At 45.3% G+C, this 19,104-nt stretch overlaps 1 protein-coding gene across 1 annotated transcript; it reads right to left on the reverse strand.

The window, feature by feature from the left end:
- Positions 1 to 4,003: 4,003 nt before the first annotated feature.
- Positions 4,004 to 4,918, reverse strand: LOC146812855 (taste receptor type 2 member 40-like). Its single transcript, XM_085615216.1, has one exon. The coding sequence runs from the start codon at positions 4,916 to 4,918 to the stop codon at positions 4,004 to 4,006; it is 915 nt and encodes a 304-aa protein (XP_085471342.1).
- Positions 4,919 to 19,104: the final 14,186 nt, after the last annotated feature.

The following is a 19,104-nucleotide window of genomic DNA, read 5'->3' on the forward strand; positions in this document are numbered from 1 at the left end:
TTATCTGGCCCTGCATGGTGTAGTCTGCCTTGTAATCAAAAATTTTCCACTGGACTCGTCTCTGTCCTCGCCGAAGATAAGGAGCATGCGCTGCAGTTCACATGATGTTCGCTACAGTGTCTATTGTATAACCATGAGATAACCGTTCATTCTACATCTGACATATTTAGTTGGTCCCCCTGCTCTTCTCTCGGCAATCTTCTCCGTGTGCTTGTCTGTCCTTTCTGTTGCAGAAACTTCGGCACTTCCTGCGGTTCGGTGTAGATCCTTGATTTGCCGTCTTCGGTGATTTTGAGTCTAGCTGGGTAAAGCATAGCATATGGTATGTTTAAGTCTCTTAGTTTCTGTTTATCTATGACGAACTTCTTCCTCGCTTCCTGGACAGATGCTGTGAAGTCTGGGTACAAGGAGATATCCATTCCTTCATGAGTCAATTTGCCCAGCTCTCTGGCCTTTCGGAGCGCCGCATCTCTGTCCCTGTAATTTAAGATTCTTGCTATGATCGGTCTTGGTCGGGATCCAGTTGGTGGTTTCGGTGCCAGAGATCTGTGTGCCCTCTCGACTATGAATATATCAGAAAACGTGTCATGCCCCAGCATCGATACGAGCAGTTGTTCCTCGAAACGCTCCATCGGGCCAGTATTCGTCATTTCTGAAATTCCCGTTAATCGAATGTTATTTCTTCGGGACCTCGAATCCAAGTCCTCCGCTTTCGCCGTCATTGCCACCAATTGTTCATCCATCCTGGTCTGTTTCGCATCCAACTGTACTTTTCCGTCTCCAGCTTCGGATATTCTATGCTCTGCCATGTCTATTCTTTCTGTATGCTTGTCTATGCATTTAGACATTCTGTCCACTCTTCACGTCAAGGAGTCAATTTTCCCATCGATGGTTGTCAGTGCGGCCTGAATCGTGTTAAACATAGTTTGTATATCATTGTTCGTCACTTCTCCTGTCGCCCCCGCCGCTGCTTGCGCCGTTGACTTGTCATCAGTGCTGTGCTCCTGTTGTTTCTTTGCCTGTTCGAAATGTATTTTGGGCTGGGTGCTGTCTGTCTTGCCCATGGTGTTGCTGTGCTTTTGATCTTACCGCGGAGTGTAGTAGCGCCGAAAAAAGAAATAGCTCCAGTCTATCTCAGAGAGTCTAAGGGTACAGCGATGTCCTATGCTGTGTAGGTCGCAAGGCCTGCAAGCATTCGTTTACTTCAAGAGCAGCCCTGTGCCGGAGTTTTATCCTCAGGTATAGTCTTGAGCTCCACAGCCAGGCAACTTTACAGGTGGAGTGCCCCAGTGCACGAGTTACTTCGTCTATGTTTACCTTCTGCCTCAGTGGAGCCTCCAATACGTATTTATGGCGGGCCTCCTGCAGCCTCTGCGACCTGCTATCTTGCAATGCTTCGTCCCACTCCTCGCATGTGAAGATTTCCCGAGGCTATAATTGTTGCCTTCCGGCCTCCCTAGTTTTACCGCCGCTTCATAGGTATCCCTGGCGTATTTAAAATTAGGAGAGAGGGGTCATTGATGTTCGAACAGGCTCCAACGCTAGTGTGTCAGTGTGCATGGGATATCTCCCACCGGCAATTCCAGAGTCTATCCAGCGTGCACTCGCTGTTCGGGGGTCTTCGCGTGTTCTGGACTCAAAATTCCTCTCGCGCCCAGATCAGCTCTCAACTCGCCCGCAGACACCGCTTCTCAAAGTCGCAGGGCAGCCACTGGGTTTGTAGAATACCGGTCACCTACTGTTTTGCCCCCTTTCTTCAAGTAGTGGAGCGCCCCCCACTCAGAACGCCTAACCCGCGCTCCGCACTATGCTGTGGCCCTTGTTGGTGCAGCCGCTATGATATGTGCCCGGGGCAGCCATTATTGCAGATCTCAGGGTTCAGTTCCGTGCCTGCGCGGCACCACCCGCGATGTCTCTCGTGTGTTCCTGGGGCCCCCGGCCCGCCGCGTGCATCTTCCTCCACCGAGTCGTCTACTGCCACCCGCGGCTTCAGTTTCACTTTCTCCGATGAGGCCTCAGATTGCCGAGCGTCTCACCGCGATTTTGTGCATATCGCAGGGACCTTTTTTTCGGCTCGCCAGTGCTCATGGCTCTAATGTTTACCACTCCTCACCATTTTCAATCTTGTGGCATTTCTTGTTGAGAGGATTATGTAGGATAGGTCAGGCATCCGCGAGGAGCTCGCTCAGTAAGTGGCCATCTCGCACCGTGGCTAGCTCCGCCCCCATATACTGGAAAACTTGGAGAGATAGGGGTATTCTGTGGGTCTATCAATTATTCGATAATGCCACCTTCCTCACTTTTTCAAAGGCTTGCTCTCTCTTCCATTTATCTTCCTAATTTTTACATACATTTTTAGCTCTATGCACGGCTCTATTAGACTCACACTTTTATTTAAAATCCTTGCCTTCCCCTTCTACATTACCAGATCCCACTTCGCCTAACCTACTTCGTAGTTTGCCCATAGCCTCTACTCTTTACACTCGCTTATTACACCCCTCCACTGCAAGAGCCAAAACAAAGACTGAGCTTTCATGGGAAGCTAACCTTGGTATACAATGGCCAATTCCTGTTTGGGACAAGATTTGGACAAAAATTAGAAAGTCATCCAGAGCGGCTAGTGCTACACAAACTCTCTTTTTTATTTACAACAGACTCTTATTAACACTGGTTTCCCTACACAAAATGCATCCTGATATTCCTGACGCTTGTTGGTTATGGTCACTTCCACAGGCAGATCTTCAACACTTACTTTTTTCGTGTCCACAGGTTTTACATTTTTGGAGACAAATCTGGTCACAAATTATTATCCTTTTTGGTGTTAACATTCCCCTGTCTTTTGCAAACATCTTTCTGGGTAGCCTTTCCACTGGTGTATTAGCATGAAAGAACAATCGCAAATCGTTGACTTGTTATTGGCAGCTGCTTTTCAGCAGATAACAAAAAACTGGAAAGATGCCTCCAATCTCTAGTACTTAGCTTGCTTGTACTCTGTATGCCACAATCATAGGCTGGACACGTCCTTTGTATTTCCCATGTCTCTTGCCGAAAAAAGATTAAAACTATGGCCTCCCATTACGCAATTTTTAGATAATAGTGCTAAAAAAACTTTTGCTCTTGTCCCTTGTATGCAAGAAGTTGCTCAGCCTCCTTGAATTTTTGTACTCTGGGATTACTATTATTTTTATTTTGTTCTATTTATACTCGTTCTAGTTGTATACTTATTAACTTTTGAGCCTGTTTCTATTTTTTATTTGTGCCATAAATTCTATTTGTTCTTGTGTTTTCCTGCCTCTATGATACTATTGGTACACTTCACAGTGTATTTTTGATGTTGTAACTCATGATACTTTGATGTTTTTCCTACACATGCATTCAATAAACTTAGCTTTTGAAACTTAAACGAATTATAGAGTGAAACATATTGGACTCATGAGAGAAACACTCAACATAGATAAGCAGAACAATCTGAACACAATGAGCTGAAAGGAAAGAGAGACAACAGCAGAGAAAAAATATAAAATGCATGAATCTCTCGTAAGCAGGGAAGGACTCCAATAAATAAATATCACCCAGCTGAATATGCCTCCATAGTCAGTTAAAACACATAATGCCTCAAATTCCAGCATGTATCAAGCTTTAATTAAGAAATATGTTAGAAACCGTCTCACTGGTGACCCTGTACACGGTTTACATTCTACACTTAATGAATACTGCACACCTTATTAGCCCAGTGCTAATCTGCTTCATAAAAGTGTAAATAGAAGTGTGTGCTACTGGAAGAGAGAAGCAGCAGGGTTTTAAGAGTTAATTCAAATGGGGTGTAGCCTTTCGCAAACAAGGTGTTACTGTGCCTGTGAGAATGACATTCTTACTGCCTGCTTGGTGATAGATTTTTCAAGAGGAAGGAAGAAAGACCAGAGAGTTGGCTAGTGTGGATAGATTGTCTCTGTGTGAGGCAAAAGGTCTCTCTTATTGGGGGCTGATTGTCTCTTCAGGAAGCTCACAGTCTTGCTTGACACCTCCAGCAATGCCAAATGATCCTTGCACAAGCCCCTCTCAGTTTTTTGTTGCTGCAGACTTGGATCAAACAATGCAAGAAGGGATGCAGGGTGATCATCAAGGAGAAAGCTAACCTCCAGGAGCTCTGGACAGGGAGTACATTAAGGAAGGTAAGGATCCCTGCTACAAAATTCATCACCATAGAGACAAGGAAGGCAACTCCCGTTTTGATGACCATGAGGTGGGCTTTGACATGGAGATCCCCTTCATCGCAATCACGCATGTGGACCACCCTCCTGAAGGACATCATCATCAGGACCACTAACCCAAGAAGGATCAGTGCCGGTATAAGGCAGCTGATGAGGCGCTCAAGGAGCCAGTCGTGGAAATCGAGTTTGACAACCTGGCATACCGTGGTATTGTTTCCATGGTCGATCGCTGCACGCAGGTGCACCCTGTATAGTATCACGGGCTCGGCCAGACCATTCACCATCGCCAGTAGGAAGGAGCTTAAGAGGAGCCAGGGCACCAGGTGACAGATGTTTTCTTTTAGTTGGAGAAAGACCTGGTGGTTGAAACTGGCAACCTTGGCAAAGTACAGGAGACCAAGGCAGACGACCATCCACAGATCTGTCACATTGAGGATGGAAGAGATGACCATGAAGACCTCACATGCATGGCCTGATTGGTAGAATTCTGGACAGAACCCACTCAGCATCAGCTCCAATGCCTTTGCCAAGCTGAGGCAATAGTTTACCAGGGAGAGGCAGGTCATAATGATGTCACAAGAGTTGAGTGGCACACCTCTTGCCCGTTCTAGACAATTCACCCCCACAATGAAGCCATTTTGTCCTATTCCGGTTATGGTTTCAACCCATGGCAGGATCATGTAACCCACATCCAATGGTTTTGACATCTTTGCGGGATCTTCAATCTTGAACTAGCAGCATGAAAATCTCATTCTCACAGCGATTTCTTCATCAGGATCCTAGAGCAATGGTCGATTGCATGGTTTTGGGTCCCATAGAACGAGTTTTGTTTACATGGACAGAACAAGACAGTTCTTTCTATTGGTGGATGTTCTCTTGCCACCCTGCCTGTTCCCAAACATGCAAATGGAAACAATCTCCACGGCTCACTGATCAGTGTTTGCATCCCTCTGCCACTGTGCATGTGCCTTGCCCACTGTGGCTCGAACATCCCATTTTATATCACAGAATTATCTTCCAGAGTAGAGGCGCCTAGGGCTACCTTTCAACTTTGTCTTGTAACATCACAATAGAGAAAGGGTGCCTATGGAGAGGATGAATGCCAGGGGGCTGGGTTTTCAAAATATTTTACCAATTCTGTGTCTATGAGGAAATGCATTGAAACATAAGGGTCAAGGATCCTAGTAAAAATGCATAAACTTGAAAAACTGCCACAACTCGGAGCAAAATTGCCAAAGCCAATAGGTGTTAGATTTAATGTGTTAATCCACAGCATCAGGCTTTGCGCTTGTAAGTATTTGCATGTGATAGCACATTAAACCCAGACCTTTTAGCTGTTTCTAAATTTGACATGGCAAACATGGCAGGATGGTGTCGATCAGAAAAGGCACTTTAAACATCCAAAATGTAGTACTACAGTGTGTCCTTTGTAACAGGACTGCAATTGGTTTGTGTTTATAACAATGGAAGAGGTTGCAGATGGCTATGTAAATGACATCTTCCACCATTAAAATCAAGAACCTGGCTCCCCTTTGGTTAGTTTCACATGCTTTGTGAAACACTTGTGGGTGTGTGTGAGTTTGTGTGATCCTTACAAATGAAATGAGCCAGTCCTATGAATATCGATGTGTCGTTTCACCCATTGTGTGCAGGAGGGATGGGGTTCCGGGCACAACTATTAGTAGTTTTGCTCAATTTTCACCAAATCCTCTAATTAACTGCGAAAAGATTATTGAATTTATTTGGAGTAAAGTCTGTTTGGCACTTTCCATACAACAACCAATATATCTCTTGTGTAAATAGTTCTCGTCAGTAGGTCACCAATAATAGTCAGTATCACAATTTGGTAGATGCTGAAAAAGTACTGCACTTTAACAGCAGTGCAAGCATCTTGATTCAAAGGCTATGGATGTGAATCTTTTGGTGCTGCCCTAGGGGTTGATAATGCAATTCCTACCAATGCAGACTCAGCCTTCTATCCTTCTGAGGGCTGTAAATTGGACACCGTTACTTAGACTTTTGTAAACACCTTTTATTTACTGTGGTTAGAAACATCCAAAGTGTAGTGTGAAGTTCTATAAATAAGTCATGTATCCTCAAAGAGACACAACGGCAGAGGTAGAAACACAGAATGCATGATCTCATGCTTAGACAGAACAAACTGCTTGAACAGCAACAGTATAACTTCTCTCATATACAGGCAAATATGGCAAAGGCAGGAGCAATGAACCAGTCACAGATTTACATGGCAGAGCAACGGTAGGACCAGCATAAGATGCACTTGCACACAGACCAGGCACTGCAAAGGCACCACACGTACAGGTTTCCCTCATACACTTAGCACACACTACGCTTAGCCAGCAGGCTTCCCTCTTCCTCAGACTGCTATGAAACCTCACGGCTAGCTACATGGTCATTGCACAAGTGGAGTGTGGGATGGATGACGTCTTGGTGCAGTGATGCAGTTCCTCCCCTCAACTGAATGTGCACATAAGCTTATAAAAGGGTGACAATGGTGAAGGCCTGCCAAAGAGACGTGTATTACTTACAAGCCACAAGTCCTGATCATCGCATGGTAGATCAAAAACTTAATATGCCTGTTCCAGAGACCTGTGTGCAACCTGAAGGCTGCTTTATATTTTAAACAGACTCAGATAGTTGTGTGGTTTAATCTCTAACTCCTTAGGTCAATTTTCTGTGTATCTCACAAGGTCGAAGCAGTCTCTAAACATTTCAAGACTTATAAGCATCAGCAAACACATTTTTGAAGTGGCTATAAAGTGTCGCAAAGCTCCAAGAAGCAACTAGATAGAGATAATCATACAGGCACTAAAACATAATGCCTCACCAGTGTCTATCTTGGTCCATGCAGCACGAAATCTGGCTAAACCCATACGCCAGACTGCATCACATTAGCTGACACACACAGGGTGCAAGGTGATAAGACCCCTATACTCACTGCAACACTCACCGCAGTGATAGTGGAAACCCCTTATAAACTCAAACAAGTTAGGCCAGGATGTCACTATATCCCCTCTCCACGAGCAGAAATCTAGCTCCCCACACAAATCTACATTCACTCAAATGGGTCAGGGCTAATCTCTTCGCACCCCCTTTTTGCTACAGGAACTCAGATCAGTTCTCTTTCAGAAGCTCAATACTGTTCTCTTACTTTCTTTCTGCATTTTCCCTCAAAAAGGGCTGGCCCAATGGTAATCTGGTCTGCCAGTCACCAACCCGATGGCTATGGCAGGCATCCACCACATACCCAGGCATATCAAAGCCATTGATCAGAATGCTAAGTACCAATAGAACCAGAAGCCCCAATGACCTAGAGCAGAAACCAAAGGAAATGATGGACGGAGTGTTGAACATTGCAAGCACTCACCCCCAGTCAACTGATCTGGGTTTAATCCATCACCGTTCTTTAGCCCACTCTGCCACCCCAGTTCAGACATGGCCATATGCAAATCAGTCTGACCCTGTGCCTCATGGGAACAGTCCAGCCCGAACTGCCAAGCCATGTCTTCCCTGGACTGGAAACAAGCTTCCCAGGACCGGTTTCTGGCATTTCAGCCGTCTTCAGCCAGGCTTGCTTGAATCCAGTGGCAAAGTGAGCAAGGGACTCACGTCTGAGTATACCCTGCCAACTTATGGCGAACAAAGCAGAAACCAAAGGAAATGATGGACGGAGTGTTGAACATTGCAAGCTTGTTTCCGGTCCAGGGAAGACATGGCTTGGCAGTTCGGGCTGAACTGTTCCCATGAGGCACAGGGTCAGACTGATTTGCATATGGCCATGTCTGAACTGGGGTGGCAGAGTGGGCTAAAGAATGGTGATGGATTAAACCCAGATCAGTTGACTGGGGAGAATGCTTGCAATGTTCAACACTCCGTCCATCATTTCCTTTGGTTTTTCCAATGACCTAGAGTCACTGACTGCCTTCCCTCTAAGTGCCTCCACCACTGCCACTTGGCAAATGGCAAATGGAAAGAACCCAACATCAGGTGGCACATAGCGGGAGGGTGAATGCCCATGTGACACATGCCTTGTGGAGGCAGACTTTCTTGGGCTAGAGACCTGACTCTCCTGAGTAGGTGGTGGAGGGCCGCTGACACAGTTGCCATAGAGAAAAATCTTGATTCAGAGGATTACTTTCAATAGATTGCAGTGAGGTAGCTACTCTGCTACTTATGAACAACTTGATCCAGAATCAGATTGTCTATGAATAATTTAGCAATGTGTTTGCCATGAACGTGCAGTGCACTAGGGGTGATGGAGGCTTCCCCCTTCTGCCTTCTCTGCAATCCCTAAAGTAGCAGTTCTACACACCAGCTCAGAAGCTGCCTATCCAAGGCAAATCCAGGCTCCATACCACTGTGGTATTTTCAGAGTGTGGGATGGATTCTGTCATAATCTCGCATATTGCTGCTTCTCTGCATTGGCTCCTCATCCAAGCACATAAACCAAATGTCCGAACCTTCGGTTCCCCTTCCACTGGAGTCAAGAATTGAACCCTGGTCCCTCATTACCTGTGGTCACATTGGTAGACACAGAAGGTACCATTAAATATTGATTAGGCAGGCATCCAATTGTATCATCACTGGCATAGGGATGTGCAATCTGCCCAAGGCAAAATAGAATCAACAAAACAGCATGGTGAATTCAGATTGAACAGTCCGATAAATGCAGGTGTCTATAAGGCCTATACTCATCTGCATGTATTAACTCTAGAATAATCAGTTATCCAAGTAACAGTTTGATCGATCAAAGGAATCATAACTGATTTAAAGTGCCATTCACAGTTTTACTTTACAGTCTCTGCATACTTACATATGCAAGGCTTCATCTTTGAGACAAGTATCTCCTACTGAAAGGGTCAACCAGGTAGAATCATCTACTAAAGGAGGAGGAACAGCATGCCCATCTTCGATCAACCTTCATTGAGATCCTGCAGGTTCTGGGTGGACTGAACAGTCACCTGTGCCCAAACCGAACCTGTCTGTCCTGCAATGAAGTATGGGAGCAACAGACTGAGGTGCAGTCTGAATAAGACACAGGAGTTCTGCCCTCTCCACCAGTATGAGTGATGGGGCACTCAATGGAATGGTCCTTCCAGACTGCTATGGAAATATGCTGGGTGAAGAATGGAAATGGTACGGCATATGGGGATCAGACCACCAGACAGCATCCATGGACCCCATCTAGTTCATTTAGACCACTGGGTGGAAAGCTGTCAAACTGTTTGGCCTCCACTCCACTAGGCAGGTAAGCAGCAGTGGGCCTCCTGAAACAAACCCATGAGTCGAACATTCCCAGGGGAGATGGAAGCTCTTTGCTATTTCAACAGGCTAGGCTGGGTAAGGTGTCAATCCCTTAATAAATGCCCAATCAATCAAAGTAGGATGCTGAGTTGACCATCCTGGAGAAGGCCACCATCCCTAAAGTATCTTCTTCATGTTCCTAAGTTCTCTCTGGGAAGGCAGGTTCACAGAATGGGTACCAGCCTGTGGTCTGTGGGCAGGTCGGAAGCTAGCCAAAGACATGGACTCCATGAACCAGTGGGATAATCACAATGCCCAGTTAGAATGAGTGTGGCTCAATGGTTAGAGTGGCAGACCTCGATGCAGAGCACTGGTTCGGGACCAGGGTTCGATTCCCGACGCGGCAGGGTCTCGGGCTATAAATTCCTCGGACCTGATATTCTCGCATCAGTGCCTATTCTAATCATGGGTCCCACGCTGCAACTCTGGGCAATAGCTTGCTTAGTCTCCACAACGGCCCCAACAGCGCTGGGATGCCTGGCTTCACCATGGGGGTGCCCAGGAGTGGACACTTCACACGGATAGCCAGGAAGGGTTCCTACAGCGGTATGAGTACAGCGCGGAGATACCCCCAGGGGTGATTCGGCGCTATATAAGCACATACACACACACACACACACACACACACACACATAGGCTGCAAGCCTATCCAGTGCACCATATCCATACTAATGCAGAGGAATGCAAATAGACTTTCCTGTGATCTGTTTATTCTCAGGGACGTTTGAGGGTGGAGCCCAGGCTGGACAAAAAGCTCTCATAGGGACTTCAGGGGGGTTCTGGTCAAGAGATGTCATGAGACACTGTCCTTGGACTTGGAGGCAGGCTGGGCATCGAGGGACACCGCAGACAGTGGCTAAAGGGAGCAACTGGTGCTTTTGCTGTGGTCCATTAACAGTTTTTTGTCACTCAGGTGCCAGGAAGTCCCGCCGGACTTCTGGAAAGCTGGTACAGATGAAGGGCTGGCAGAAGGAGCCAGATCCCGGTCCCCTGTCTCAGTCAGCAGACAGGACCTCCTGAAGCTCTGACTTTGCCCTATTTAAAGCCTGATCTGGCTTCCTCCGAGATCACGGGAACCCTTTCTGGGCTTGCGAAAACCAAATGTTGGCATTTTGTGACACCCTCATCAGATAACTGAAGCCAAGGCTCAAGGGCCAACATCCCAGGACTGTCAGTGTTCTGACTGGGATCTGGTCAGATCTTTTTACCCTGCTTGGCAGGGGAACTCTCCTTGGACCATTGTAATCAAGTCCTGGGTACTTTTTGACACAGAAGACGAGCTAATGGAACCTAGGAGCCTGCATTCCCAGCCTGCTAGAGCTCTGACCTGGGTCAGAAATTTCTACCTTGCTAGAGTAGGCATCCCTCAACTGGCATGCAGAACCCCTTCCTGGTATCCTTGCAACATCACAGGTTTGTAAATGGAGCTCAATCCCAGACCCTCCACACTCGGCTTGCCACAGCTGTGACTGTGACCTAGTCAGAACTTTGAGCCCTGCAGCAGCATTGCCACCCTCACTGGCCCTAAACAAGTGTGCTCTAGTTACTTTGGCATATCTGCAGCATAATGCCTTCCAGACCATGGATTGGGGTATTATTATAGAGTAAGAATCTACATAAGTCTCCCTTCTCGGGTTCAAGTGAGGAACTTTTTTGTCTTGTGTTAACTTCTCAATGGGGTATGATACCCGTACTCAATTTTCAAATTTCAGACCAACTGTTTCAATAAAAACTCTTGTGTGGGGAATTTGACTGATTCGGACTTTATCTTTTTTTCTTTTTTTGGATTTTGTATTACATTTTCACATACACATAGAGTATTTACATACTGCACTGTGACAATACAAAATGATTAGTATGTGACAACATTTAGGACAATGTCTGACACTGTGACTTACACGTGAAAATATCTTTACACAGGATGACATATGGTTCAACAGTATATATATACAACATATATTTACAGGTTCTTTACACCTCAACCCATTTGAGGATGAATTCTAAAGTTAACCAGACTTCTATTGATGTGACTTGTGTCCTTCTACTATTTCTTGTTGGGACCTGATTCCCTTACGTCCTCTCTCTTTTTTTACATGTTGACACTATTCTAAGGCCCTTGAGAGGTAAGACCTTTAGTTGATAAGCTAGTCAAGCGTCCCATGTTATGCTTTCCTTGTGGTGCCTCCTGTGCACCGTTATTAGCTGTGCGTATTATCTCTTGGCTTCTGTGTAGGATACGCCAACACGTTTCGACCTTTTGGGGTGTGACCTGGGTTGTAGTTGTATGGAAAGTCTTCTTCAGGGCAAATGTTCTTGTTGGACATGTATTCCTGCTTATGTAGAGTTAGAATCCTTGGGGTGTGTTCTTGTCTTTGCATGGAAGACTGTCTTCCATGGCACTCATTGCAGACTTTGCACCTTTTTGTGCAGCTCCTGTCACTTGGAGTTAATCCAGCGTGCGTCCGGGATCGGTGCCTGTCTTCTTGTTCAGTGTGCTCTGGTTCAGCTCACTGTTTCCATGCTGAAGTGTGGCCTGGATCCTGATTGACTAGGATGTAACAGCTTATTGTCTTCCAGGAAACGCAACAGTTGTCCATTAACCAATTTTTCCAATATTTTGGAAAAAGCAGTGAGGTGGCAAATAGTTATATAATTTGGCAGTTGTTTCGGATCAGCTGTGGATTTTTTAATCAGAGTATCACTTCAGCCCTTTTCCAATGTGCCATAACCTTGCCAGATGATAGCGAGGTGTTTAAATTTCAATTTACAGTAGGATAGATGATCTGAGCTACATTAGTCATCATAGCAGTAGAGCACGGGTCAGCGGTAGAACACGACTTTAGGTTTTTAATAGCTGACAAGGACACCTCAAAGGATATAGAGCACAAATCGATCAGAGTGGCACATCCTGTAATAGGGATAAGAGCTTTGTTAGAATTGGGGTCTCTAGTTGGTACAGGTATGCACTTGTGACAAATAGGGACCCTCTCCTCTAGTCAGGGTAAGGGGGTACACTCCTAAAATAACCCCTGCTCACCCCCTTGGTAGCTTGGCACGAGCAGACAGGCTTATCTCAGAGGCAGTGTGTAAAGCATTTGTGAACACATACAGTAATCAAGTGACAGCACTACAAATAGACACCGCACAGGTTTTATATAAAAAATAAGTATTTTTTATATAGATTTACCACAAGACCATTAAAGGACAAAAACACACAATACTGTTACTTTACATGGTAGAATTTTGCTTAGTTCTCTTTAGTTCTTAAATGCGACACTTTAAGTCAATGTACCTTTTAGATGCGACACGCGGGGCAACAAAAGTGTTGCAACGATGTTGATGCGATGAAGTTTTCGGTGCAAAGAAATAAAGACGTGAAGCTCTTCCTGATGCGGCACGCTTCTCTGATGTTACGAGAAGACTCGACTCGATGCTGCAGCTGCAGCGGCGACACCCTTTTCGCGATACGACGACAGCGGCCTTGGTAGCGACACTCTTCTCTGACGTTGCGAGACGCTTCCGCACGATGCGATGCTGCAGTGGCGACACCCCTTTACGCAATGCAATGACAACAGCTCCGATGGCGGCACGCTTCTCCATGGATGCGAGGCGCTTTTCTTGATGTGGTGCAATGCGACAACTATGATGGCTGCAATGGCAACACGCTTCCTCCTCTGTGGTAAATAATTTAATTACCGGAACTTAATTTGATGCGGAAAATCTATAATAATAGCTCAGTAAAATAAGAGGCAGAATCCGTGGTATTAGAGGTTCGGAACGGGCTTTATTCCAAAATCAATTCGAATTGATGGACTCCATATTCCATCACCACGAAGGTTCAGGAAGTGAAGGACCAACTTTATTGACAAGTAATCATTTTTATACAATAGGCATTACAGTGAAACAGATGCAGGAGGCGTAACAGTTGATAACAAAGATAAAAACATACATGCGTAACTAAAATGGGTGTAACTGGGCGTAACTTAAAGAACGTCATCAGGTATGATGTCACAATAGGGTGGTTCCATGAAAGAATTTCGCAATGTCAGCAGAAATATTTGGCAGAGATGCGCGCACAGCAGCATGACGTGTGATTGACGTGCAACTAGGGGGTGAAGGGGACTTGACATTTAGCTCTACATGTGGAGACAGAAGTCTGGGGTTATGTCAACCCAATCCCAAATCATATCTAACATCCTATGTTTAAAGAACTGTGTTATCCAAAAAGAGAGGTCTCTTAGGATAGAATCTTATTCTATACTGACTATACTGACTGTTAGTGCGTGTACAAGCGTCTAAGTGTCTACACTAGATGCGAGGGGGTAGGAATATTCCATGGTAACAGGGCTATGAATTACTTGCATAAAGACAGAGAAGCCGGGCCTTTTGCTCGGTAGCTGGAAGAATGTTTATTTAAACTACTAGACAGGAATGCATTGGGTGAGGAGCGGAGCAGAGCAGATAATCTTGAAGGTGAAATACAGTTTTTGGCAAGCAGACAGATCGAGTCAGGCACCGTTAGCCGCGCAGGGAGTAGGACAAAGTTCATGGGTACAGATGCGAGCTCAGACTGGAGCTTTCAGAGGCAGAAGGCAGGAAAAGGCTTAATGGCAGAATCAGGGCCTACTCGCCTGGACTGAAAAATGGGATAAATGAACCATATAAAGCCGGTGGCCTTTCATACTTAGGAATAGAATATCCGGCCCATTCACGGCGGATCTGAAAGAGGACATGTTGACGGTGGACGCACATGTGTTTGCGTCTTCATAACTGGAACTGGAGGGAACATACATGTACTTGTGATTTATACACGAAACCGTTGGGGTCCAAGATAGGGGACATAACTGATCATAAAAATCCATTTTTCCACACCTCGATGCAAGACTCTTCTCTTGATGCAGTGCAATGCATCAGCTACGATGGCTGCGATGGCGACACGCTTCTTCGGTGTTGCGAGACACTTCCTGGATGATGCGAGACGCTTCCGCTCGATGCGATGCTGCAGCGGCGACACACTTTACGAGATGCGACGACAACAGCTCCGACGGCGGCACGCTTCTCCTTCTTGAGTCGCGCTTCCAGCTCCTCAGAAGGTCCAACAACAGCAGCAGGCACTTCCAAAGAACTCTGGGGAGCTGGGGGGTGAAGTCTGTTCTTCCTGAGACTTCAGCAGGAGGCAAGCTCTTTTCCAAGCCCTTGGAGATCCTTCACAAGTTGAGCAAAAGTACACACAAAGTTCCTTTCTCCTCTCTTTGGCAGTAAGGCAACCACTGCAGGCCAATCCCCTAGGTTCAGGGATAGTTTCCTCCTCAGCTTCTTCTGGTTCCTCCCTCAGCAGAGGTTCTTCTTGTTTTCCCAAAGTGATCTAAATTCTTGGGATCAGGGTCCCAAAATGTATACCCAAAAATCCTTTGTCCTCTGAGGGCAGAGGGGCCTTTGCCTTGTTCAAACTGGTTCTGGTCAGTCCTGGAGCACTTTGTTTACCTGACTCCTTCTTTCCTTTCAGAGTGCAGGGCAGAGACATCAGACGCACCACAGGAGGTGGAGCCAGCATTGTGGAGGGAAAGCACAGCCCTGGAGCACTTTGTTGACATGATTCCTTCTCTCCTTTCACAGTGCAAGGCAGAGACATCAGACGCACCACAGGGGGTGAAGTCAGCACTGTGGGGGCAGGCACTGTCCTATTCAGGTCCCAGGTGCAACTCCTCCCTCCCATCTAGATGCAGATCTCTCTATTCACCACTGGGCAGACTCACCCTGTCTCCTGGAATCCCCCAGCCCTGTCACTCTAACTCCAGACAAGGAATACACAACCTAGCAGAGGCAGGTTTGAATGGTTAGACAAGAAAATACCTACTTTCTAAAAGTGGTATTTTCAAACACAGAATGTTAAAACTAACTTCACTAAAAGATGTATTTTATCATTCTGAGTTCAGGCATACTAAATTCGAATTTCTACCATGTTCCCTGAGTCAGTTAGGATTATAAGATGTAATAATCAAACTGCCCATTCTGGCCTATGGAGAACAGGTAGCCTTGCAATAGTAAAAAACTAAAATGGCTGTATTTCACTATTAGGACATGCCACACACACCAGGGCATGTCCTACCTCATACTTACAATGCACCCTGCCCTTGGGCCTACCATAGGGGTGTCTGATATTAAGAAAAGGGAAGGTTTAGGGACTGGCCCAGTCAGCATGACAGTACTAGACTGCACACAGGCTCTGCAATGGCAGGCCTTAGACACACTTTTACAGGCTGCGTCTGTGGGTGGCACAACCAGTGCTGCAAGCCCACCAGCAGCATTTGGATTTACAAGCCCTGGGCACTCCTGGTGCACTGTACTAGGGTCTGACAGGTAAACCAAACCAACCAATCGTGGAATCACTAATTCGTACAATAATTTACAATAGGGAGAGCATATGCACTTTAGCACTGATCAGCAGTGGTAAAGTGCCCAGAATCATAAAACAGCCAACAACAGGTCAGAAAAAATATAGGAGGAAGGCAAAAGGTTCAGGGATGACCCTGCAAAAAGGGCCAAGTCCAACAAGCTTCAATTAGGACTGGCAGGATAGAATAAGATTGCATAATTTTAAGATGATCTGCCTGAATGGTTGTGACTTTGTAATAAAAGAATAGATCTAACTCCTCGCACCATTCTGATGTTGGTTGGCAATCTCTGGAAATTACATCCGGACTAAGCAAATATTTCACTATTTTAAAGATCTCCTTAGATTTGCTCCCAGCTTCATCAATCTTCCTTCCAAAGAAGGCCTTTTGGGCAAAATGCACCTTTGCGTGATTGCCCTTTTGTGCTAACCTATAGGTTAAATTAACTTCTAGATTGAAGTTACCCCTCACATTCCTTTCAAGGTTCTTACAATGTTTTTTGCTCAGTCTAAGGTCCTCATCAAACCATGGGGCTGTTGGTTTAGTCCTGGGAGAGTTGCAAGCCGAGATAGAGGATAACTAAATAATAGTCTCTTGAATCTAAGTATCCAGACACGCCGCAACCTCTACCAGAGAAACAGACAGCATAGGGGTATTAGCTACCAGTGCCTGACTTAGGTCACTGTGCTGGACATTTTGGAAGGCCCGTAAAAGGCGTGGGTATTTTTCCTGAGGGAGGGCCCCTTGGATGCTCACACCCAGTAAATGAGATGAGGTGGTGATCAGGCATGATCATCAGCTCAAAAACACATACAGATCTTTCTCAATCTAGTAGCATCTCACATGTCAGTACACTTCTCTGATTATCTTCGGGGACTTTAGCATGTGTTTCTATGTATCCACGACCCCCTCCCTTCCCTGAAGACACAGTCCAGGAGCTGACAAACCTAGGGCTCAGTGACCTTGCAACCACAAGCCACACAGCAAGCGCCACACACTTTTTATGTGTTCAGCAGCAAAAATGCATTAGGAGGATTTGACAGAGAGAATAACTTAAGGTTGCAGATATGATTTTTATATTACTATGAGGATGTTCTTGTTTAACAGCATCCCAGATCTAAGGGACTTACATCCATTTAAAATGGCTTGGGCTGTGAACACGTGGATGCTAAGCAAGTGAAACATTTTGCAAAACTTTACAATTTAAATGAATATAAACAATTGGATACAAGGACTAAAAATATGTTTTACAAGTCCAAAGGCCTGATATGCAAGTTTGACAATATCAGGAAGGTCTTAGATATATATGCTAGGGATCATGTAACACGTTATCATGCATTAAGAGCAGGATGTACATAGACCTCAGTTTGCGATTTCCTAATAATGAATTTTTGTGAATCGCCATTAGGAAGTCGCACACAGCTACATACAATTGTGAGCTTTACACTTTTTGTGATTACCAATAAGTCGCAAAGGACCTGTCTCCATAATATTCATGAGGCAGGTCGCAATTTGCGACCCATTGGGAATGGCTAGCAAGCACAGGAATGGTGGTCTCTGGGGTCAGCAGACCACCATGTCTGTGACTGCTTTTTAAATAAAGCAGTTTTTATTCTGAAATGTAGCCCGTTTTTCATAAAGGAAAATGGGATGCATTAAAAAAAAAAAAAAAAAAAATCTTCCTTTTCAGTTTTTTAAGAGTGGACAGTGGTCCATGAGCATTCCGTCCATCAATTGTGTGTCTTTTGCGTCCATGGGACCAATGCCAGCCCTTCAAAAATGTTGGATCCCACATTCATGAAGGGGTCCCTTGGGGACCCCTTTCCATTTGTGAATGGGTAGCCACCAACTTGAAGTTGGTGGTAAGTGTGAATGTTTTGCGACCGCATTTCCCGGTCGCAAAACATTCTTACATACTGCTGCGATTTGGTATTAGGAAGGGACGCCCTAACATGCCCCTTCCCAACACCGAATTGCAAACCCTATTTGTGATTTGGTAATAGGTTAATACTGCAGACATATAGTTTTACTTTGATGAGCTGGAACTGATGTGAATACTGATTCACAAACTCAAGCATGTCCCACTACATCATAGCAGATGCCCTTTTAAGTACCTTCGCACAATACATCTACCCAAGTACCCTCTTACAATACATCCCCCCAAGCTTTACTACAACTCAGGTGTTGCACAGGCACCTAATTATGCTGGCAAGGAATGTGTCACATCAAGGTCATATAGTGGACATGTCACTAAAATAAACTCTATATTCCTGCAAATGGGATCTGAGGAGGCATCTATTGCGCATCATGGTGTGTATCGCTTTAGTAAACCATGTCACATATATCATACATGACAATGTGAGAAGTGCATGTTCCACACAGTAATCATGCTGCAGAAGTGACATGTAAGGGACATAAGGAGAAAATGCGCCCCTAATGCTGGTATAGAATCTGTGCTGATTATTGATGTGCAGTGCCAACGGGTTGTTAACTTAATTAGTGTCCACTAAGGGCATGAGAACAAATTCCATGTGAGAGTTTCACGCCAAATCAGGATTATTTCTACTTCTTCACTGGATCATTAATTTATTTACATGATTGAATTCTACCCCGTCATCATCATCTTTAAAGAGCAGTATTCAATGGCAGATGTCTGAAAGAGCTGCATGCAAAAATCTCATACTGAAACAGCCAATAAGATGCAAGCACCCTGACCACGATTAACACTAGAGGTCACCATACCTCAGATCTACTAACACAGGTCAAATGAAAGGGAGTCCCTACAGGGCTGTGCTCGATCATCTCCTTGTTAATTGGATTTTGGGTCGCTTTCCATCTCTACTGGTACTTTCTCATAGAGACTGCTGTCTTTAGACCTTAGACCAGAGGTCAGTGGGCCAGATGTATGTAGCTTTGGGTTTGTGAGAACCTAATAGCGAATGTTCGTGATTCGCTATTTGGGAATCACAGACAGCTATGTACAAATGTGTGTTTCACACATTTAGTGATTTCCAGTGGGTCGCAAATATATCTACCTAATTAATATTCATGTAGCAGCTCTTGGTTTGCGTCCCATTGGGAATTACAAAAATCACAGCGATGGTGGGCTGCTGGGGCCAGCAGAACACCATGTCTGGGATTGCTTTTAAACAAAGCAACATTTTTTTTATTGC

This window comes from Triturus cristatus, chromosome 7, assembly GCF_964204655.1.
Source record: "Triturus cristatus chromosome 7, aTriCri1.1, whole genome shotgun sequence".
Classification (NCBI taxonomy): Eukaryota; Metazoa; Chordata; class Amphibia; order Caudata; family Salamandridae; genus Triturus; species Triturus cristatus.

Coding starts and splice junctions, on each gene's coding strand:
- LOC146812855 (XM_085615216.1), bottom strand. CDS start 4,918: ATGTCAAAACCATTGGATGTGGGTTACATGATCCTGCCATGGGTTGAA.